This window comes from Lissotriton vulgaris, chromosome 2_1 (genome assembly GCF_964263255.1).
Source record: "Lissotriton vulgaris chromosome 2_1, aLisVul1.2, whole genome shotgun sequence".
Classification (NCBI taxonomy): Eukaryota; Metazoa; Chordata; class Amphibia; order Caudata; family Salamandridae; genus Lissotriton; species Lissotriton vulgaris.
In genome coordinates, this window is record NC_141687.1 from 620,059,324 (window position 1) to 620,082,627 (window position 23,304).

Below are 23,304 nucleotides of genomic sequence, written 5' to 3' on the forward strand. Positions count from 1 at the left end.
TGGGAGGGAGGGAACTCGACAGACGACAGAATAGTTATAATGAAATAAATAATACCTATTCCGTCGTCTGTCCCCACTGGACTTACCTGTGCCGGCTGCCGCGGGTATGAGATTGCCTGATGCTGTCTTTATGTTGCAGGCCTGAGGGTAAAGACTTCAGCATTCATCGGCTGGTACTTGGCACACACACTTCTGATGAACAGAACCATTTGGTGATTGCTAGTGTGCAGCTCCCCAATGATGATGCCCAGTTCGATGCTTCTCACTACGATAGCGAGAAAGGAGGTGAGTGAAGTGCCTTTACAGATTGCTGGTGCTCTGGCTTCACTACACATGTGAAGGTGACTTTTTGTTTTGTTAGGTGCGTTAAGGCTTCATTTTAGCACAGATGTTTGGTCCCACAATTTATCCTCCTGCTCCCCCTTTCCCGGCACAAACCATTAGCACCACTGCAGTTTTTGCCATTGTCCGGATATTGATTTTAATCCTATCAACCAAGAAGGGCTTCAGGACTCTAGATAAAAGGTTCTTAACCTTTTAACTTATGTGGGCATCCCACTGAATCGTTGCTTAAATCAGGGGACCCCCACTGACCCATTATTTGAGGTCAGAGACCCCCTGCCTAAGCAGTGTCTATTAATTGAACCTCAAAACAGTGCACAAAAAATACAAAAACAATTATGCACCACCAGATGCCCAAATATTGATTTTTTTTTGTTTAACTTTGAATGAAATAGATTTTTTAAATGTTTAAATTCCTTTGTTAATTGTGTATACTTTATTAATTAGAATTTATCAGTTTATGTATTTCTTTTTTTTTAATTCAAATCTTTTTTATTGAAGAATAAAGATGAAAATAAAGACAATACAATAAATCTTCCAAGGTACAAATGGATTAAATGTTGGCACAATGACACTTACAATAATCAAAAGCAAATCAAAGAAGAGAAGATAAGAAAAAGGGGGAGAGAGAAAGAGAGGAAGAAGAGAGAGAAGAGGCGAGAAGAGAGAGGACAGGTGTATCCATAGGGCAATAGCAATCGGTTTACCCAGACCTGGTACGCTGTGCGCGTAACAGGAAATATACAGTAAGCATACATAATCAAACACGCCAAATTCTATATAGATTCTATATAGCTAAGCTAACTGTTGAGATGTGCGTCATGGGGGTTCAAAGTGGGAGGATGACGCATCCAGGGATGACCAGAGTTTGTTGTTCGAAGGCTTCCAAGTGGCTGACTGTAGCGCAGGATTGTCCGCCCCTCTTAAGAAGGAAAGCCATTCTAGCCACATTTTGAAATTGACTTCAGCAAAATTTTTCCATTTGTAAAGTATGACCTTGCACGCCAATGTCAACATGATATCAAGCAATTGTCTGTCATGAATGTCCGGCAATTGTGCCTCCAGAGGACCCAAAATGACATATATAAATTCCTGGATAGGTGAGATTCCAAGCACTTGTTGAATATATGTAAATATTTTACTCCAAAATGGTCGCAATAGGGAACAATTAAAAAGCATGTGTGCCAAGTCACCAGGTGCTTCCTGGCAGTTCCAACAGTTAGGCGTATCCCTCAGTTTACATTTAAACAATTTCTGGGGGGTCCAGAACACTCTGTTTAACAACATATATTTCGTTTGACATAGGATCGGGGATATCTTGTTTGTTAGTGCGGTGTTGTGTATTACCTCCCAGTCTAATACGATGCCTGTGGAGTTAGGCTCCGATTCCCACTTACTTTCGGTCAACCTATGTGGTTTCTTGGGCAGGGGGAGGAGCAGTTTATATATTCTGGATACAAAATGATCAGCATGGTACAGTGTTCGGAGACGGGTCACCAGCCAGGGCAAGTCTGTATTGAGGGGGCATTTGGAGATAGCGGCTTTCAGTTTCAGGAACTGGTAGAATTCTATGGGTGGTAAATTAAATTTCTCTTGCAGTGTCAAAGGGTAGGGGCCTGCCATTATCATAGAGGTCGTTCACTATGTGTATACCTTTTGCAGCCCACAGTTCCCAGTAAAGGGTCTTCCCCTCTATCCGGAGCATAGGGTTATGCCATAATGAGAGTAGGGTGGATCTCTTAATCACCAAAGCAGTCTTATGGGACTGGTCAAGTCGAAGGAGTGCTCTTCTGGTATTTACTAGGATGTATTTAGAGTGAGGTACATGGGCCAAGTCCATGGTGAGGAGAGCCGAGAGGGGTGCACGTGCCATTAACGACCGTTCAATAGTTAGCCATACTGGAGTGTAGGATGTATCATCAACCAGCCAGAGGGCCCCCTTGCTTACAGAGGAAGGCTGTTTGGTAGTTCCTGAACGAGGGCAGGCCCAGGCCGCCCTTTTCTTTTGCTAGTTGCAGCTTTTTTAGTGATATCCTGGCTTTTTTTCCTCGCCACATGTCTACCTTCTTGATGAATTCGTCTGAAAAAGTCATGGGGAGCATGCAAGCTAGGTAGTTAACTAGAGGCGTGCACATCATTTTAAGAGTCTCAACCCTACCCTACCCCACCAGGACAAAAATTTTGGTGACCAGCTGTCTAGCAGCGTGGATATCTTTTTTAACGTTAAGTCTTCATTTAACTTCAGAGTCGTAATCAAGTCCTTCTCAAAATCTAGGCCCAAATATTTAAAAGCTTTTGGTTGCCAGGTGAGGCCAGACGATCCCAGAATTTCTTTACCCCCGATGTTGTTTAGTAACTTAACTTCTGTTTTATCCTTATTCAGTTTATACCCTGAGACTCTAGAGAACCCCTCAATTGTGTCCATCAAGGCCGGGATAGCCTCGTCAGCTTTTTCCGTCAGGATCAGCACATCATCGGCGTATGCAGTCAATTTTACAGTGCAGTCATCAAATGGAACCCCAGCAATGGCTTCATTATGTCTAATATGCCACAGAAAGGGTTCTATTGCTAGTAAAAACAGAGATGGTGATAACGGGCAACCTTGTCTCGTCCCTTGTTTTAAACAAAAAGAAGAGAAGGAGCCACCCGCTCTGACCTTAGCAGTAGGGCCGGCATACAAAGCCATTACAATTTTAGTAAACGTCTCTCCTAGGTTAAAGTTGTGTGAAACTGCCTCAAGGAAGGACCAATCTACCTTGTCGAAGGCTTTTTCCGCATCTAGTGTGACAGCTACCGTGGGAGTTTTCAGAAGTTTTGCTTTTTCTAGGGCATGGGCTAGTACTCTGGTGTTATCACTAGACAGTCTATGTTTTAAAAACCCGCTTGAGACGGGTGTACGAGGGTAGGAAGGACTTTTTGCAAACGGGCTGACAAAATCATGGCTAGCAATTTACAATCTAGATTAATCAGGGAAATCGGCCTATAATTCTTTGGTAATGACGGGTCTTTGCCGTCCTTAGGCAGAACTGCAATAGTCGCTTCTGCCAACGTGCCCTTCACCTCCCCTGACTCCGTAAATTCGTGAAAGAGGTTCAGAAGTGGATCAACCAAATCCGTTGTAAAGCTTTTATAAAATTTGGCCGTAAAGCCATCCGGACCCGGTGCTTTCCCACATTTCAATCCCCTGATCGCTTTTTCAACCTCAGTAGCCGAGATCGGCTCATTAAGTCCAAGTTGTTCTTCAGGCTTTAACTTTGGTAGTACACATTCCTGTAGATATTCCTAAATTTTGTCTTCAGCCACCAATTCGTTTTTAGCGTATAAGTCCTCGTAAAAGTCTTTAAAGACCTCAGTTATTTTTTGGGGGTCCGAATGAGCAACTCCCGCCGAATCCCTGATAACATTAATAGCATTCTTTTGCACTTTGAATTTTAAGTATGCCGCCAGGGTCTTACCTGCTTTATTAGATTCACATAGCTTAAACCTTCGCTTTCTATCTAGCCACACTCCCGCCCTTTCGCTCACTAGCTTGTTATATTCGTATTTTCTGTTGGTCATGATATTGAATGTTTCCCGGTCCCTTGTCATTTGGTGTTTGTTCTCTAGAGTAGCTATCTCAGCCTCCAGCCCTTCCAGCTTTGCATTACAATCTCTGTTCATTGCTGAACGGATTTAGATGCACACCCCCCTTATTGTACTTTTCAAAGCCTCCCATCGCACTAGGTCTGAAGTGTCCCCTCTCGCATTAGTCTCTAAATAAGATCTAATAGCTGTCAGAATTTCAGTTCTATTTTGTTCTTTGTGTAAGATTTCTTCATTGAGTCTCCAAGACGTTTGTTTAGGGGACGGTTTAATGTTACTGATGGATAGAGATATGCATGAGTGGTCTGACAGTACCCTTGGTTCAATTGATGTATCCTCTATCCTTGCGACGCCATTTTGTGTAATGAAAATGTAATCAATGCGGGAGAACGAATCGTGAGGGGAAGAGTAGAATGTGTAGTCCCTATCAGTAGGGTTTTGTATTCTCCAAGCATCAATTAAATGAAATTGTTGACATAATTTGATGAAGGCATTATGTGACTTGTTCGGTTTGAATGCACACTTAGAGTCCCTATTTAAGGCCGGGTCAAATGGAAGATTAAAATCACCCCCAATTATATGTACCGCCGTATCAGGTATCGTTGCAATCTGCTTGACTAAGTCCTGCCAAAATTCTAAGTCATTAGTGTTCGGTGCGTAAACATTAGTGACAAAGAATTCCGTGTTATCCCTAGAAAGTTTCACCGTGACCCAGCGACCTTTTTCATCTGATGAGGATGACAGCAATTCTACCTTGGACTTTTTTGACAATAATACCAGAACTCCATTCTTTTTACCGAGTGCACTAGATCCTACAACCTCCGAATAAAACTTGTTGCGCAGAGTGTAGAATTGTTTAGCATTTAGTTTGGTCTCTTGCAGCAGAACGATGTCCCCCTTCGGTCTACGCAAATAGTCTAATATTTTTTGTTTTTTAACGGGCTGATTCAGACCCTTAACATTCATGGACAGAATTTTCAATCGGTCAAATGAGGTTGTACCAAGTGGAGTGGACAGTGTTGTATGTGACATTTACAATAGTGTATGTGTCATGGTTGCTCCATGAGAGCCAAGGAAAGACATGTTACACGGCGCATTATGTAAAGAACACACTGTTTTGCTCCATATGATGTAAAACGGTCGAAACCCATGAGTAGACATTTGGGTGCCCAGGGATATAGCATGACTGGTCTGAGTACAGGTATACAAACACAGCATATGCATGATACAACTTGTCCAATCAAGAGCAAAGAGATAGACCAGAAGAGAAAGAAGTGGCACGGAAAAGAGAAGAAGAGGGAAAGAGAATGAAGGAAAAAGAAGAAAAAATAATACAAACCATAGAACACAACACCCATCCCCCCCCCAATCCCCCACATCCCCCCACCCCACCCACCCCAACTGTGGTACAGAAGCATGGCGACGTGAGGAAAACCGCAGTAACCCTCTAGTCTAAACTAGTCATGTATAGACATTGGAACAACCATGCATAACGCAAAATGCATACAAACACTACGCAAGCAGTGGAACGTTGGAATGGTGTTGCAGAACCAACATGTAATCAATAGCGCGCTCCCACTGTATGTTCTTGATAAATCAGAAAAATTCCCGAGTGCCCACTAAACTATGACTATCGAACAGAAAGTTGAGAATACAACAACACGGCCCATTGGAAGATATTATAGCATCATATCCTTCATTAAAGGCACGTAATGGTTAGTAGTTTCTAGGTCAACGCATCAGTGGTGAATAACCTAAGCAAAAACAATAGATCATCAGCAATCATTTCCTTAAACAGAGAGTCTCAGTGTGGCCGGAGCGAAATCAGGTCTACTTCGAGTAACCTGCCAGTGTACCGGAGTCTGGAGTTAGTCAACACGTTACGATTCATATCTCACCGGCCACCGCCTCAGAGGAATCACCAAGGCGAGCCAGCTCAATTCAAAAAGTTTAGATCAATAATAGCAGGTCCACGCCAGATCAAAACGAGAGAAGTAAAATAAAGAAACTTCCAGAACTTTAGTTCAAACCCTTACGCCACATTTCAGGGCACCATAGAGCTTCTAGTGCTAGAAGGCTTCCGTAAACTTGAGACCCTATCCTGTAGTTGCCTAGCAATAGACAAGCCCATTAGACTTTTAACATTAACAGGACGCCGAGGAAGATGGCGGTTTAGAGCGTCTCTCCTCCCGTCACGAGCGTCTTCACTCGAAATTGTAACGCCTTTCTGTGCCTGCAGCTGGGATGTGAACGAAGAATCAAGCATCGGATCACTCCCTGACTGCAATGAGCTGACCTGCGTGTCCGTAGCTGCAGCGGAACGAGAGCTGCGCCGAGTGAGGCTTCGGACGTCCATGGCGGCAGCGCGACCGGAGGAGGGAAAACGGAGCACGAAGTGAGCTCCTGCGGAGCGCAGCGGTAAATCCGACATCACAAGAGGGGCTGAAGTAGGTGGACACGTCTACAAAAAATTGCACACCGGGGCAGACAGCTGAAATTACCGATCGCGTGAGTACAGTGCGATCGGCCATGTCGAGACTTCCTCTGCCTTTACTAAGATGGCGGCCGCTACTCGGTAATGCCTGAAAGACCGAGGCAAAGTGTCCCTCCTCACTAACTCTGCCCAAATCAGCCGGATTTTGACGCCAGGCGAGCATTGATGAGAACTACTCTGACATGTGAGGAAGAAAGTAGTCACACATTCCTGAACTGGTCAGGGGAGATGGATGTTGCTACGCTGTGTGCCTGGAGTGCCTGCCATTAGTCCACAATGCATTCCCTAAAGTCACAATGCATGAGCTGCTCACAATGTCTGATAATATGTTCATGAGGGCTTAAATCTGCTGAAATGAGCGCCTGGATTGCTTGACATCAATTCACAGTGGGCTCCCTAATGTTCCAGTCTCAACAAGCGCCACGTGCACATATTGAATGAATGGCTGGGATGCCCTGTTCCTCAAATGCCTTTTGCGAAGTGTTATTACTACCAGTGAACTGAGTTCTGGCTGACCAATCTCCTATGTAGGCTGGTGCTGTTTATTTTGCCCCACGTGAGTGCCGAAGCGTAGCTTTCAGGTCACTGCCCAAAATTCTAAGCAACCCAGAGAAGGATCTAGTGGTCGCAATGGATACTAAAGATCAGGGAACCCTTAAGAGACTTAAATCAGATCACTCGAACCCGGGATCACCAAACAAACCAAAGAAAGTTACTCCGGACGCACTTGACATGATATTGAATAGGCTAGACTAAGTGAAGGACCTAGCCAAGGTCACTAAGGAGGAAGTGGTGGCAATCCGTCAAGATATCCGAGATACTAATGCGCGCCTTACAGAAACAGAATCCCGGATCAGTCGCCTGGAAGACATAGAGGTTAAAACTTCAACGGCTCTGAAACACCTACACATCTCATCCGACCAGACAACTAGACGACTGGCCGAGTTGGAGGACAGGAATAGGAGGGGGAACCTACGCATTTTTGGAATTCCGGAAGGGTCAGAAGAATCGGAAGGTTCATGCATTCAGTTCTTGGAATCCTGGTTCACTAAAGCCACGAACCTGACTTTTACAAACTCTCTTGAATTTGACAGAGCACATAGAGTACCAGGAAGAATCACTAAGACGCAGAGAGGACCAAGGCCCATCGTATGTAAACCATTACGCTACCAACATGTGGAGCAAATCCTTGCCTTCGTGCGAAAGCACAATCATATTCTGTGGAAGGACACCAAGGTCTACATTTCTCAAGACTACAGTAAGGAGACCGTGGAAATAAGGAAGGCCTTCCTTGCCCTACGTCCACAACTGTCAGTGAAGGGATACCAATTTAGTTTTGTGGGCCCAGCGAAGTACAGGGTGACAATACGAGGATAGTCTCACTACTTCACGGACCCTATGAAGCTCAAACTTATGCTTGAAGACGTGGAACGCGACATGGAAACTAATAACCCGGATGGTCTAACAGCCTCAGCTTCAGCTTCAAGATACAAATGACCACGTCTGAGTTTCAGTTTATGTATTTCATTTTGTTGAACCTTATCCGAGCCCCAGGGTTCCGCGGACCACAGGTTAAGAGCCAATGCCGTAGAGAGCATTATTTTACAGTTTCTTTTTTTCAACTACTTTCCAGACCTGCATTTATCTTTTGGTCTGCTCACAATGTAGTCTAAAAGCATCTCCACTTTAGGACCACAAAAAATGTATAGTGTGAAATGGTGGGAACACACGCCTTTGGTTTTCCCACACAAAACTATTTATTTAATGACGAGAAAATATATAAATGAGGTCCTGGACTTAAAGAGCCTAGCGCCTTTTGATGTTAATAGGTTTATTAGTTTTTAACTGCATGGGGAAATGTGAGGATGTTTATTTTCCTGTTTATTTGAAAGTCACCCTGGAGTGTAGACAATCCATCTTCTGATCAATTCTGTAATAACAATCCACTTTTTGTATATTACTTGTTGGATTTTGAGACCCGTTTAGAAATTGTTCACTGAATGACCCCTTGAATATTGATCCTTGGTGCAGGACTTAATTGTATTGTTTGTAAGCTACATTGAAATGAAATGTGAATATTGGCAATCCTAGTGCAGAATGGCACCTTGGAGAACACTTTGAGCTATTCAAGACCAACTGAACCTTACTGTGTAGGTTGTCTTCTAAATGTAAGTACTTTTCTAAAATTAAGTACTTTGAGCCGTTGCCATAAATCTCCATTCTTCCACTAGTGAGCACTGCTACAGGCTGCGGGAGCAAAATGGCTATTATCTACTACTCGCCACATCTTCCTTGTATGAAAATAATCTTCCTTGTATGAAAATGTTTTTCTCAGTCTTTTTTCTTCTCTCTCTCTCAATTTCTTTAGAGTTTGGTGGATTTGGTTCTGTAAGTGGGAAGATAGAAATTGAAATTAAAATCAATCATGAAGGAGAAGTCAACCGTGCGAGATACATGCCACAGAATCCCTGCATCATTGCCACCAAGACACCTTCAAGTGATGTTCTTGTGTTTGACTACACCAAGCACCCTTCAAAGCCAGGTAACTGTTCTTTCGCAATTAATTGTACAGCTCTGGTGTTCACTGTAGAAGCCACCAGTCTATTAATTTGTTTGGCAGCCTCAGCCAAGTTGTTGAGAGAGTTCCTTGGACAGGAGGGTGAATGATTCTGGTGCCCTGTGAAGGTGATTCCTGTGTAAGTGTTGAACTCAGGCATTTAAAAAAAATATATATATATATTAACCTTTCCAAACGAAAAAATCAACATATCGCATTTCCGATTGTATTGCAGTTGCCAAACTCGGATGGATATACAGTTCGAGATGCGTAAACATAAACCTTAACAAACAGGGAATAGAAGATTATTGTGCAAGTTCCCATAGCAACCAGCAGAGCTAGTAGCCGCACATTTAGTACTGTGAATGCGGTATAAGAGCAATTCCTGTGCAGGGTCCCATTTGCAGGTTATCCATAAACATTAAGACCGCAGAAATATACAATAAGTTAGCCTGACATTCCCTCCATATCTGCGCAGTGTTTGCTAGAATGAGCTCTAACCGTTAGCTGGGATTGGAGAGGGGCTGTTGCTACTGTGTTGGGCCTTCAACCAATCCAAAAACGGGTTCCATGTGTTCTTGGGTCTAGAGGCCGCCTGCATCAGTTCCCAGAAGGTGGACATTGGAGTGTGACTAAAAACATCTTGTATCCATGCCTTGCTCGTAGAAGCCCTTCTATTCCTCCCACCCCCTCAATGAATCGCTACTTGTCGGTTAGCAAGCAGACCTCGTCGGTTAGCAAGCAGAAGTAACATGGCGTGTAATTTACCGTGCTCTGGCTTGGTATCCTTGACATATCCCAGTAAACCAATGAGCGGTAGAGGTTCATTGAAGATCCCTAAAATCTCCTGTATTTAATTAAATATGTCTGCCCAGAAGGCTGCTACTGGTGTGCAAAGCCAGGACATGTTGAGAAAGGTAGCAGGGGCAATCCCACACCTCCAATTTCAATCCGGTCTAATCCCCATGCGATGCAGTTGGGAAGGGTTTTTATAAAACCTATGCAAGTATTTGAAATGAATTAGCCTCTGCCTTTAATTTGGCGATGGCATTGAAAGTTGGCCGCAGCAGAAAGTACAGACTTCATCTGTTATCTGATAGTCTAGTTCTACGTTCCAATCATGTTATGCCTTGGGCACAATCACTGGCGCAGTGTTTTGCATTGAAGTATATAGTTGTGTGATAAATCGGCAGGGCAATGTGTTGGTAATCATCTGCTCAGGGGCAAGCAAAAGAGTGGGGGGGGGAGCTAAAAAGATATTGTGCAGTTGCCTGCACATTGCTCTGTTTGTATTATAGGAAAAGCTAATTGTGTCATCGGCTGTGCGCTCTGGTTGGTCACGTTGAAATTAGGCATTTAGTGGAAGCTTTAATTCCCATTCCTTTTTTCACGTTTGACTTCTATATATGTGGAACTTCAATCATGTGTAATCCACCCCTATTCACATGTTAATGTTGTAAAATCGCTTACAATTGTTGAATCAGGTACACACACTCCCCAACCATCAAAAGAGATGTAACAATTTTAGCTACATTTTTCAAGAGTAAGGTAGTTAACATCTACAACTGAGGCCAGACCTTCGAGGCAACACAACCCTATAGAAACTCTGGATTTCGATTCTGGCTCTGAGGAGCCCAAGACTCCCCTTTCCCCAGCTTTGCTTACCTTTCCTACAATGAGCAAAGAACAGGCCAGTCTACTCCTAAGCAAAATCAAATCCGAGTCTTCAATGGATCCCTCCCCACTGCATATTCTCGTCCAAGGGGGTGACTCCATCCTGGCCAAACTTGCTAGTATCATCTCCCTGTATCTCGAGAATGGTTTAGTACCTAAAGACTGGAAGCATGCCATTGTAAAACCTTTGCTAAAAAAAACTCAACTAGATCTGGCTTCCATGGGAAATTATCGTCCCAACTCACTGCTGCTCATCTTGGGTAAGGAAACTTGTGAACTGCACCATCTTACAATTTCTGGAAGAAAATTGTATTCTAAACCAGACTCGGATGGGGTTCCGCCCGGAACACAATACTGAGTCAGCCCTGCTCGTAGTCACTGAAAAGCTAAAATCCTTACTTTATCAAGGTAGAACCGCCACCATCCTGCTATTAGACCCAAGTATGGCCTTCGACGCGGTAGATCAAAAGATTCTCATTAACAAAGGCATTGGGATCAGACGCACAACCAATCAATGGGTGGCCTTGTATCTAAGCAATAGATCCTTTCAATGCTTGGAAGCAGGCGTCCTGTCAGACACATCCGTGGCCCAGTGTGGAGTGCCGCGGGGATCCTCACTGAGCCCGACCCTTTTTAACATTTACCTGAGCCCACTAGCACATATAGTTCAGGAGTTCTGACTTTCCATCGTATCATATGCCAATGATACCCAATTGCTGGTATCAATGGCAGAAACCCCCAATTCCGACCACCGTCAACTAATCACCTGCCTGGAAAAAATAGGAATTTGGATGTCCAACTGTAGCCTCAAGTTCAACGGGGACACATTGAGCTAATGATTCTAGGGAACGGCCCAGGCACAGAGATTAATTGGACTGGGACCTGGGCCCTCCACCTACCCGAAAAACCTCCATAAAAAATGTGGGCATATGGTTGGAACAGAACTTGACCATAGAAACGCAAGCCAATAAGTTGACGGGGACCTTCTTTGGCATCCTTCAGATGGTTTGGAAAATACTTTGCTCACTCCCAGAGAAGTCGAGAAGGATGATGGTACAAGCCTTGGTAGTCTCAAGACTTGACTATGGCAACGCTCTCTAGATCGTTCTCACACCTGGAACAGCATGTATTTAGAGCTACGGCCAATCAAAAATGAGCAGTCTTAAAAAAAAAAAAAAGCCAAAACGTGGTTGTTCCCTTAAACCATGAGCTTGTTATTTGCCCTCCCTGTTTCAGTCCTGGGATGCTTGCGGGTAGCCATGCACTTTAAAAATCCCCTAAACCTAATTTTAAGTTCTGTAAAGCTTACAATTAGATCAATATCTTCTTGCGGCTGTTTGTCTGTGAACTGCCTCCTTTTTTCGTGTGTGCTAATAGTGCCCTCTGTGCACACTTCAGTGTAACAATACGAACTGTTCATTTGTGGCTAGGCTCTCCAATAGTGGTAACCTACTTAAGCTCTAAGTAGGTCACTCAGTGTAACTTTACAAGATGTTTTGAACAGGTTGTGAACCTGCTTGAACCATTAAGGTCATTAAAACCAGTTTTAGACGTCCCAGTGAGAATTGGTGGTAATCTCTGCCATCTCCAAATGATTCCGTTGAGCTGAAAGATTGAAGCACAATGTATGACTTTACAGCAAAGCTTAACTTATTAGAAGACAATAGGTGGTTACTGTATTAGAACGGAAGCATCTAACATGCCCATATAGTTTCATAATTCACTTTAAATGCAAGCATTTTATCTTGAATTTTATTTATTTTATTTTGAAAGTTTTATATAGCGCGGACAAGATCCTTGCAGATATCAGAGCGCTTTACAAAGAGAAGTACATGTGGGAGCATGGTTAAAAAGATAAAACAATAGGTCAATAAGTACAAATTGGTGGCAGCTAAGCCCAACATGAGTACAGAGAAGTACAAATATGCGGTTACAGAGCCAACCTGTGAGTAATAAACAGTTAATACAAATAAGCAAAAGGGTCAAACATGTAGTATAGATCGGTGCAGTTGTGTAGTTCGCTTGCTGATTTTTGTGGATCAAAAATATTCCTTACCCATGTGAAAAATCGAAATAATTCCGCTCTAGATTGTGTTAAATACCTTCTGTTGCAACACACTCAATTATGCTGTTTAGTCTGTGTTCTAATTTATTTAATTTGATCTACTCTAGCGGAGCATCTAGTCCTATAAGCAACTTCTTCATGCGCCGCTTTTAAAGTAGATGTTCTCGTTAAGGCGCGCTCTCGCTGAGAGCACTATAGCTGTCGGCTCAGCCGACAACGAGGGGAGACAGGAGTCCAGCATCGTCAATGGGAGAGGGAGAGACGAGAGCTGGCCACGCGCGCATTGGATTGGATTGGGTCGTGCCCGTGAGTCAGTGTCGGAGCTGGTGATGTGCACGGCGAGGTCTCCGCCGTGCGCCACAGCCCTATGATGATGATGACGTCAATGGACGCTCGCCGTCTCCGGTGGCTGCTGCGCGTGGGGGCGGCTGCTGCTCCTGGACTGCCGGCCCTCGTTAGACTTCCTGTGCTCCAGCGCCTTGTTGCACTACTTCTCCCCCGGCCCGCAATCCGCTGTCCGTAAGTTTTTACCACTTACACAAAAGCACTTTTCATTTAGAACTCACAGGAACACAGAAGCTTGTTATTTCTGGTCGTGGAAAGAGGTGCTTAAAAGCGGGGTCTGAGGCAGCTCGCTTCATGTTTTAGACTAACGAGGGCAGGGATATGTGGTTTCTATCAATCTATCATGTATTTTCCGCCCTAACCACTCAATTTGTGTTATGGTTCGCAGAGGTGTTCGGGTAACATCGCTCCTACACTGTTATACTTTAGTTTGTCCCGCGAGAAGATGCGTCGTATTTACATAAACCTCATCCAAGCGCTTATTTGCGCATGGCTTACTTTTCTGCTGCGTGGTGAAATAAGAGTCCAGTATAGATGAATGGTTTTTATAAGTAAAGCGCATCTATGGACTACTTGAGCGTTCGTCTTTTATGAGTCGTACAGGTGTGTGCTCAGGGTCACACGTTGGCTAAGTGGGTAAGCTAGCGTTGAAATTCAGATTAAGCTCTGTTTTCTTGGACATCTCTCTGTGTGGACTGCAAGGGTGTGTCGTGAACCATCCAGTAATATGCAGCATTTTTATGTGCAGTGCTGACTGCAGGGGCTGGTCCACTTCTAAGCACTCTATTAATTGTTAAATCATGTCTGCAGCAACCTACTCAAAACTAGGGAGTTATACCCACCCGTCTAATTGTTTTCTGACTTAATGGTTTTGTATGAGCTGTTGGTGAAAGTACAATCACCAAAAACACACCTGTTTGCAACATCTAACGAGTGAGAAACCTACACCCCGCCTTCCGAAGAGTGGATAATTAATAGAGCTGGCATCGCTGCCTGCACTACAGTTTCGATGCTTACGGCACCTTCGTGTATAAATAAGGCTGTACACTAAGTGGTATGGCTTAGCGGCAGCGATTTAAGCGGAGCGGGTCCTGCTGATGCAGGTGCTGATACTGGTCCCTATCATGCTCTCCGTTTTTGTGCTCACCCTCGGTTGAAAAAATATATTTAACTCTGCAGCAGTACCACCTACACTTCCTTTGGGATAACTTCGAAGAGACTCCTTTCACAGTCTCATCATTTCAAAACTGAAGCATTTTCAATATGATGTACAACAAAGCCATAGTTCTTGATTTCTTGATTCTGTATCTTACGCAACTAACAGCCATTGACAAAGACAATAGCCGTGGCTTGATGTAGGTGTAATGTTACTTGTTGGATTATATGTCTGTATTCAATCACAGAAACAGCAAAATCCCTATGCTGAACACAGATTTTTAGTTTACACGATTTTAAGCCACACCCTTAACTTCATGGCCACGCTTCTTCGAGAGACCACTCAGTTTTTTCAACCAACTTAAAGCCCTACTTAGTGGGATGAAATAATTCGGCAGTCTCTCAAAGGGGTGTGGCCGACATAATCAAGGGCGTGTTTAAACACAGAAAAACTCAAAATCTGTGCTCGGCATAGTGTGCCAGCTGACTATAGGGTGCCAGTTGTTTGAGCCATTGCCATTGTAAATGGCAATGCCTTTTATTTATGTGTTGGTTTATAAAACTTAAATAAAAGGCATTGCCAATTACAATGGCTCAAACTCTAACAACTGCGAGACCTATTGCATTGCAAATGCTTGTTTTTGGTTGTGGTGAATACATTGAGAGACAATTGTTTGCAATCTTTTAGTAATCCTGAAGTTTTTAGTTGACTCTACTCTTAAAAGGACTCCAAGCGGAGTCTGTTTATATAGCTAAAGTCCGATAACTTAACCTATTTTATAATGATTATAGACTTAATTAAATCTCATTAAATAAGCTCTGCTCTTCTTGAGACACCAAAACTGTGATTACAGTGCGATGGGCTAAATGAAGATGAAAAGTGAATAATAACCACGTTGGAGCCCTGATTACACTTGATCAGTTGGCTTCTTTTGCCATAGTCAACCAAAGCATCCTGCTTACGATACTACATGTTCTCTGTATTTGTGGTTTGGTGCTAAAATGTGCTAAATCTTTTCTGATTGGCAGACTTAGCATCTCTTCTTGTGGAGAAGTGTGGCTCAGGGGTTAGAGGCGGCAGACCCAGAAGCGAAGAAGAGATCGGTCCTGGACCAGGGTTCAATTCCCCGCCTCGGCGGGTCTTGGGCTAATAATTCCACGGACTCGATAATTCTCGCTCCGGTGCCTTCTCGACTCACGGGTTCACACTCTGCGACTCTGGGCAATAGCTTGCTTAATCTCCACAACGGCCCCTCGCGGCGGGATGCCTGACTTTCACCTTGTGGATACCCGCTGGGGCTATCACACAGGGGAATATCAGGACGGGTTCCCTAAGCAAGCGCCGGGACACCCACTGCGGGTAGCTGTGCGCTATATAAGCTCAACTACATTTCTCCTTAGTTATTCCTAGCTGAAACATTGTATTGGATGCCCCTGTGTTTAGCTTTCTCCCTAATTTTGAGTGTGTATAATGTACTTTCCCACTGAGCCAGTTTGGTGTTTGTGGTTACATTTGTTCAGTTGGCAGGCGCCACAGATCTAAAACTGAGCATTGTCACATCTTCTCAAGCAGACTGGAAGCATATTTTTCAAGTATTTGATCAATGCATGATGCTCAACCCCTCAAACTACCCTGTTCGAATAGGGGATGGATAGGGAAACTTGGCTGGAGACCAGCCTCATTTTAGCCCAATCTCACCATGTCAGCTAAGCAAGAAAAGGTCTTGTAGCTCTGTTCTGTAGGGGAGGAGCCTATTTGCTATGCTTTCTTCATCCCTGTTTATCCAGATGTGTTCAGGGCTGATTTCTGCCGCCTGTTAATTTTGAGAACAACCTTCCCATATGTCTGAATTGGTCTGAGGATCCCTAGGAAGTCTGGGTGTACTCTGTTCAATTTGGGGCAGTTGGAGACTTTAACCTTCGTTCCATGACCTTCCTGTTAAGCCGACTACTGAAAACCCTTTTTAGCACTTGGTCCTTAAGGTAGCAGAGCAATGCAAGGCACACTCGGTGGAGTAGTTTGTGATCACAGCATGGATTAAGAAATCGGCATCCAAATGTACATTTTGCAGCAAACCATGGCTTTTTTTGTGTAATGTTGCAATATGTAATTTTATTGACCATGATTTCTTTTTGCATGTTTCTATCTTGTGATTTACTTCTAGAAATTCTTGCAATAAGCCTAACTGCATGCAATCACTTAGGGTAGCATTCCAACCCATCGCTCTTTTGTGCACCATGCCACCTCAGATTACATCCAGTCATATGCAGTCAGTTTTGGTCCTGCTCTAATAGATACTGAACAGCCTGAACTGCCGAGCCAGATCCTCTCTGAACGTGAAACCTAGACCGGTTTCAGCTTAGTTGGAGCTCTTCAGTCAGTGCAGCTTGGTACAAGTGGCAGTGAGCATGGGACCCACGTCTAGACATACATGCCTGAATTAATCTTTGCCACTGGTAGTCCCTTTGGTGCCATATGGTGTGAAAAAAAACGATGTACTGGGATGTGTCCCAATTAATTTCCAGTGGTTGGGATCAATTTGAATCCTCCACCAACCACTTTAAATACTTCACTATGACTGTTCTTTGCAGATGTGGGTTTTGTGCTCACTGAAACTAAGCTACGCCTGACTGAAGAGGCCCAGTCAGGGCAAAATGGTCTTTATATGCTTATCTTCCGGTTCAAGGGGGACCTCGCCGTTCAGGATGGATGTTTCCTATTGGAGCAAAGTCAAGACTGATTTGCAAGTGGCCACAAGTCATTACCAGTGATTGGGATTAATTCGAGCATTCCACCCATAATTTTTTGTTGTTGTTTTTAATCTTCATGTTAATGTGGTGGCTAAGCCCTTTCTTTGAAAGGGCTGCTTATGGTTCCCAGTTTTAAACACGATTGCGTCAGGAGGGATGGCAAGAAGAGGGCCTAAAATACCTCTTTTGATTTTGTGATCGTCCCATATCTCTATCTGGGAGGCGGCTTACTCGTTGTGCAGAACAGTGACAGTCTGCTCTGCATTGCAGAAGAAAAATGTGAACTGTTTGTGGAGATCATTTTCTCTTTCGTAAAGGACTCTATTTTGAGGTCTTAGCATCAATACATTTTCATTAATGAGTCATAAAGAAGATTCAAATTCCATTTTAATTTTCTTCAATCAAAAATAGACAGGAGAGGCCAACATGTGTTTCATGACACATGTTGCTTCCTCAGGGCCAGTTAATGATTACAAGGTAGTAGTCTACTACCTTGGACGCAGGCACTCTTTTCATGCAGTGTTTATGCCATATGGTTTGCGGTTTGTATAAAACACATTTCGAATCTAGCAGCCAGGTATGAGTAATGAGGCCAGAGAGCTGAAATCCATGTTCCTGTTTTTGGTTAGTTAAATCTAGACCTATAGGTGTTGCACAGTTTTCCATGGGATGCAGAATCTGGAGGAAGAACATGTGGATTCTGGTGTGCCTTTTCAAAGGGAAAGGACAAAGGAAATGTACTGTAGTCCCAGGTACCCACTTTTAACTCCCTTTGGGTGACTTCTTGGGTAGTTAAACATTGCAATATTGAGAGTAATAAATTGTTTTGCACATCAAACTGTTTCCTCTACTAACAATTTTGGTACACTTCGAAAGAGGAAGACTAAAGATTTCCCGACTACTGCTAATAAAATATATAACCAGGCCACTATTCTCCCTCCGTTTTGCAGGTAGTACATAAATCGGAGTTCCAAATTGAGTTCGTACATTAATTGACAAATGCGCATCCTCCACCGGTCTGACCCTGGTGAAGTAAAAGGCATGGTTAGGGAGACTAGGCAGACCTTTAACCAATGGAAACTGGTATGTAACTCTTCCTGGAGCATAAAGGGATGTCTAACTACAATCAGTTGCTGTCAGTCCCTCTCAGCTGGTCATTCTCGAAGGGAGGAATGCACGTTGGATGCTTTTGGTCTTAAAACCACGCTCCTGGAGTCTCCCAACAGTACAAATTAATGCTCACCACACACATGTAATTGTTGTACACATGGGTCAAAAAAAATGAAACGCCAAACTCAGTGCGAAGGCACAAGCTTGCCAGAGCTAAGCAGGAACCTTCCTTTTTTAACAACGTTTTTATTATCATATTTCAAACATGTCAAACACTTTACACTAGGGACCTAGATGTATACTGCCATTTTACATAATCCTCAAGCCCCAAAAACTTGTTGGGTGGGTACTGTCAATTTGAGTATAGCATTTCACCAAGTTACTCATACTCCGGCCTGCTTCCTTTGCCAACACTTATCTTAAGTTCAGCCATAAAGTGGAAAATATCAGCCTATGTATTTTCCCACACTGAATCTACATAAGCTATTCATTTGTTCTACTAAAATACCTGCCTTTGTTTTCTGTATAGCACTTATTGGCTTTTGCTGATGGACGAATTTCCCCCTTACCATCATTCATGATCGGTGTTGTGCCGCACCCTGTGAGCTTAAACTACTGAGATGGCTTTACTTTAGATAACTGGGGATCTAGTTTCGGCTTCCATTTATTTTTATCTGCTTTATAAGACAGTCTGATGGTAAAAGTGTGTTTATGTACAAAAAAGTCACTCACGCCTTCAAAGAAGCAACATTTCCAGGCCGGCACTAATATTCATTATTTGTGATAAATGAACTGTGCTTCTGTGTCGTATGTCACGTGGCAAACATCCGGGTGTCCATCTAAAGTCTGTCTATGGCGTTACTGATATTGACGCTGGTTTAGTGCAGACAGACAAAAACATCTAATCTAAGAAAATGAATGAATGGCCAGCGTTAAATCCTTGTTTTCTGTTCTGTCCGTGGAAGTTGCAAACTTGGTTGGAGTTAATTTGCTTTATTGGTCTCTTTCTTTAGGGTTGCTGGCCTGTTTGGTGTTTACAGTGTGGCCTACTTATCACTTTGCTGTTTCGTGTAAATGGTTAATACTGCTTTTAGAACCAGTTTTCTTTCTGTTCAATCCTATTTTGTCAAGTTGGCTTCATTGATTCTGAACTAACTCTGTTCATCTTTCAGATCCTTCGGGAGAGTGTAACCCAGACCTGCGTCTTCGTGGACACCAGAAGGAGGGCTATGGCCTGTCTTGGAATCCCAACCTCAGTGGGCATTTACTAAGTGCATCCGATGATCATGTGAGTAGTGTGCAGCCTTTGATGCTTGGGCATTGCTGGCGTATGGCAAAATGATTCCCTCAGTACAACATGGCTAAAGGCACACCAATATTAATAGTAAACAAAATGTAATGGCTGTGTTCTTTTTCTTTTAACTAGCAATGCATTGGGATGATTTCATAGTTTCTTACCTTATCTGTGCCAGTGCAACTCATTCTGACCCGGTCTCAAAAGGAGTGTCAGGCCAGGTTACTTTTGCATGAGTGAACAAACTACCCCAGGTATTCAGTGTAGTGGACATGTTGAGACATGAACTCCTTTCCTTCATCTCCTAGAGACTCCAACCCCCTTTGCTGAGTAGGCTGAAATGCCTTAAAATGTTGCTTCACATCTCATGCAAATGGGACCTGGTTGGACCGTTGACTGGTTCTTTATTTTGGGTGGTGGGTAGAAGGGGGGTGAGTGGTGGGTAGAAGGGGAGGGAGTTGTAGTTGGACTGCTGGTCCAATTTTGGTATTACACAGCCTAGATAGAAACTAGTTTAAATGCTTTCTGATGTTACCTTTGGTTTGGAAGTGTAGACACAATCCTTTTCATTGCATTTTTTTAGTGACCTGTAGATTTTTTCAAGGATTGCTGTGAAGGTTTTTCTTTGTCCGCTGCTTGGCTTTTCCACTTATTCTATAGACTTTTCAGTGTTGCCCTACTGATGGAAGAGTATGGGATGAGGCAGTGCTGGATTACTACCTGTGCATGCAATCTCATATGTTTCTTAATATTTCAGACTATCTGTTTGTGGGATATCAGTGCTGTGCCGAAGGAGGGAAAGGTGGTTGATGCCAAAACGATATTCACTGGCCACACTGCAGTCGTGGAGGATGTGTCCTGGCACTTGCTACACGAGTCACTCTTTGGATCTGTGGCTGATGATCAGAAGTTGATGATGTGAGTATACTACCCATTTCCTGTACTGACCAGTCGTTGTGTTTCCAGATTAAGTCCTGTGAACTGGATGTTTCCGAAAAATGTCCATGGAGCATGTCAGATCATGGGTCATGAATAGTGGGGGAGTAATATGTGAGGAATCAACATTTACTGTCTTGTTCTCAACCCTACCCTCTGTGCTCTAACAACTGTGGTAACCTGTTGACTTTGAAAGGCCTTCTGCTCAGTCACTTTGCGTGGTGAATTTACACTCTCCTTTCTGTTGCAGATGGGATACACGGTCCAATAACACCTCCAAGCCAAGCCACTCAGTTGATGCTCACACTGCTGAAGTCAACTGCCTCTCCTTTAATCCCTATAGCGAATTCATCCTGGCCACTGGATCTGCTGATAAGGTGCGTCTGACCTGAGCCCTTATGCTAGGCGCTAATCCTGGTAAAGAGTTTGGTGTTCTTTCTTTTCCGTTTCCCTCACTGCTGTGGGTACTTAAGAATTGTAGTTGGTCACCTGGTAATACTAATTTCCTGTTGTCTAGCATAGGTTGCTTAGTGCCAGAGAGCTTTGTGTGATGGAAATGTGCTGTCATTTGAAGGCCAATTTATTCATGTGCCTTAACTTCTTTTTCTTTTCTCTATATAGACTGTAGCTTTGTGGGATTTGAGAAACCTGAAATTGAAATTACATTCTTTTGAATCACATAAGGATGAAATCTTCCAGGTAATTTACGTTCACCATTCTTCGTTATGTAACATGTAGTGGATTTGACTGGAGCTAGGTTGTTTAATGTTGAACCGTGCCTTTCTGAAGGTGATCCTTAAAGCGCTCTCAGATTCAGTCTAGTAGTGTAATCCTTTGAGATGTATACTATTGTGGTGGGTCTCTGCCTCACTTGTATGTTTTGGGGAAAGTGCAATAAATAATATTGCATGTCTTTAAGACTTCTTTTGATGGCCATCATTCAAAGGGCAGATGTTCATTTTAAACAAATCTTGTTAGTCATTACCTACGGCCAAGTTAATAAACCTACTTAGCTAAAAGCCAGCACATTGTAAATGTTTGTAAATTACTTAAATTCTAGACAAGGGGTGGTTCTTTTTGCCTGTTTATTTTAGTAATTATTTTGGCCCCTCTATAGCAATTGGTTAAGACTTTTGAAACCTTTTTAGAGATTAAAAGCCATAGAACAAAATTGTAGTTTTGGCTCTGCGGTAAATGTGTTGTGGTAGTGGTTACATTTTCCTTTGGTATAGTACTATTTTGAACATTAAATCTTCCCTAAAAGTAGGGGAAAATATAATCCTTTAAGAGTAATTTAATCCTTTGAGGTCAATATCCGCTCTGGGAACCTTATCATTCATGTTGAGTTACAGAACTGTGCTCTTCGCCACTTGCATCTTCTAGAGTGTGCTTTTAAAATTTGGTGGGGTAGGGCATTCAATCTATGTGTGGATCAATTGTAATTAAAAAAACACTTGTTTGTCATGTGAGTTTTGGGGATGTTGCTTGAAGGGATCTGACCTACACTAGCCACAGACAAATGCTTTGTACTTTTGGTAGGTGGTGCATGCATTTGGGTCCCAGATCTTGGCAGACCTCACAGATTTCCAATTATTTTAATTTTCTTCACATTTTCTTTTTAATTGCTAGTAAAGCAGTTTGTTTGCCCACATTTGTCTCTGCAAAACGGTAGTGGGGCCTTTCTCTACTCTGAAACTTGGACAACATGTTGAAGCTCAAACCACTTACTTAAAAAAGCAGCAACATTTCAACATCTACTGTCTCTTAATTAGGACCGATTTCTGACCTTGATTGTTTAACATGAATCAATCTTCAGTGCCAACAGTACATTTCTTTGAATGTAATCTTCCAATAGTTGACCGACAACTGAGAGACATATGGTTCCTCGAGCTGCGTGTTGGTATTTGTGTCTTTTGTGCGGTCCGGCCTAACGTGTTAAGGCGTTGGATTGTGTGCTCCTCCTTGTAAGACTTGTTTCATTAATTCAAGTGCTGTCTTTGTGGATGCTTTGTTTCTCTTTGGAGTGAGTGCTTGATGATCTAAGTTTTAATGGAAGCATGTTATGCTGAGTTCTCATTGCAGGTCTTATTATAGTTCTGTTCCCATTTTTGCTCATCTTCGGTGCATCATCGCTAGGCTGCCTGCTTCTAAGCGCAGTGCTGCTCAGCTTGTATGCATCCTGTATCTGTCGTCCTGTCCCCTTGTTTCTCTAGTTTTTTTAGTTCTAACTAGAGTTGTATCTGAGGTTTTCTTTCCCCGATGACTTCTGTTCTGTGATTTCTTGTCCTTGAGACCAGACGTCTTGCGCTCCCTAAGATTGATGGATGTCTGTAGATTTTAATTTGTGACTCATCCCATTAAGAGTATTATAATATGTGATTCAGGTGTGCACTTTTCATAATATAAATACCTTTATACTGAACAAATCAATAGAGAGGTTTGATTTTTTTGCAAAATTTGCATTGTTCATGTAATTTGAACGCCTTAACACTATGGTGAATGACGTTGTTCACCATGTTTTTTTTAAATTAAAATTCCTAGTATAACTCCCTTTTGGAAATGAGGCTACTTTTTAACCAAGGAGCTCAGAGCCATTACAAAGCAACTGATACGCTGCACAAAACGCGGATGTCCATTTGTAGAGGCATTCAAATTTAGTATCTTGAATCTGTGGGGAATATCTAGACCTGCTATTTCGAAGACTGTAGTATAATTATAGACCTTGGGTTACTAATATACTTTATTTACTCGGTAATCAAGAAGCAGATACTTTTATAGTACATCTAATCCAAAAGGGAGGCTTCATGCTTTTCTGCCTTGAGCCCTGGCGATGAAATCCAACAGGGTTGATATTTAACTGGTGTTTGCTTTTAGTTTCCAATATTGAGGCCCTTAAATCCAGCCTGTATTGTGTGGCAATTAATGATCAACAATCATGTACAAGTGGTGGCTGCTAGCTAGGATTTGTCGAAGCACATATATTTGACTCATTAGGAGAA

The 23,304-nt window shown here is 42.9% G+C and overlaps 1 protein-coding gene across 1 annotated transcript in view; it reads left to right on the top strand.

Moving 5' to 3' along the window:
- RBBP4 (RB binding protein 4, chromatin remodeling factor) overlaps positions 1–23,304 on the top strand; it is a 92,196-nt gene that overhangs the window by 19,195 nt on the left and 49,697 nt on the right. Inside the window, exons 3-8 of the mRNA XM_086955710.1 lie at positions 140–285; positions 8,787–8,960; positions 19,248–19,363; positions 20,127–20,287; positions 20,556–20,682; positions 20,927–21,004. Coding sequence (XP_086811836.1) covers positions 140–285; positions 8,787–8,960; positions 19,248–19,363; positions 20,127–20,287; positions 20,556–20,682; positions 20,927–21,004 — 802 coding nt within the window. The remainder of the gene's footprint in view (positions 1–139; positions 286–8,786; positions 8,961–19,247; positions 19,364–20,126; positions 20,288–20,555; positions 20,683–20,926; positions 21,005–23,304) is intronic.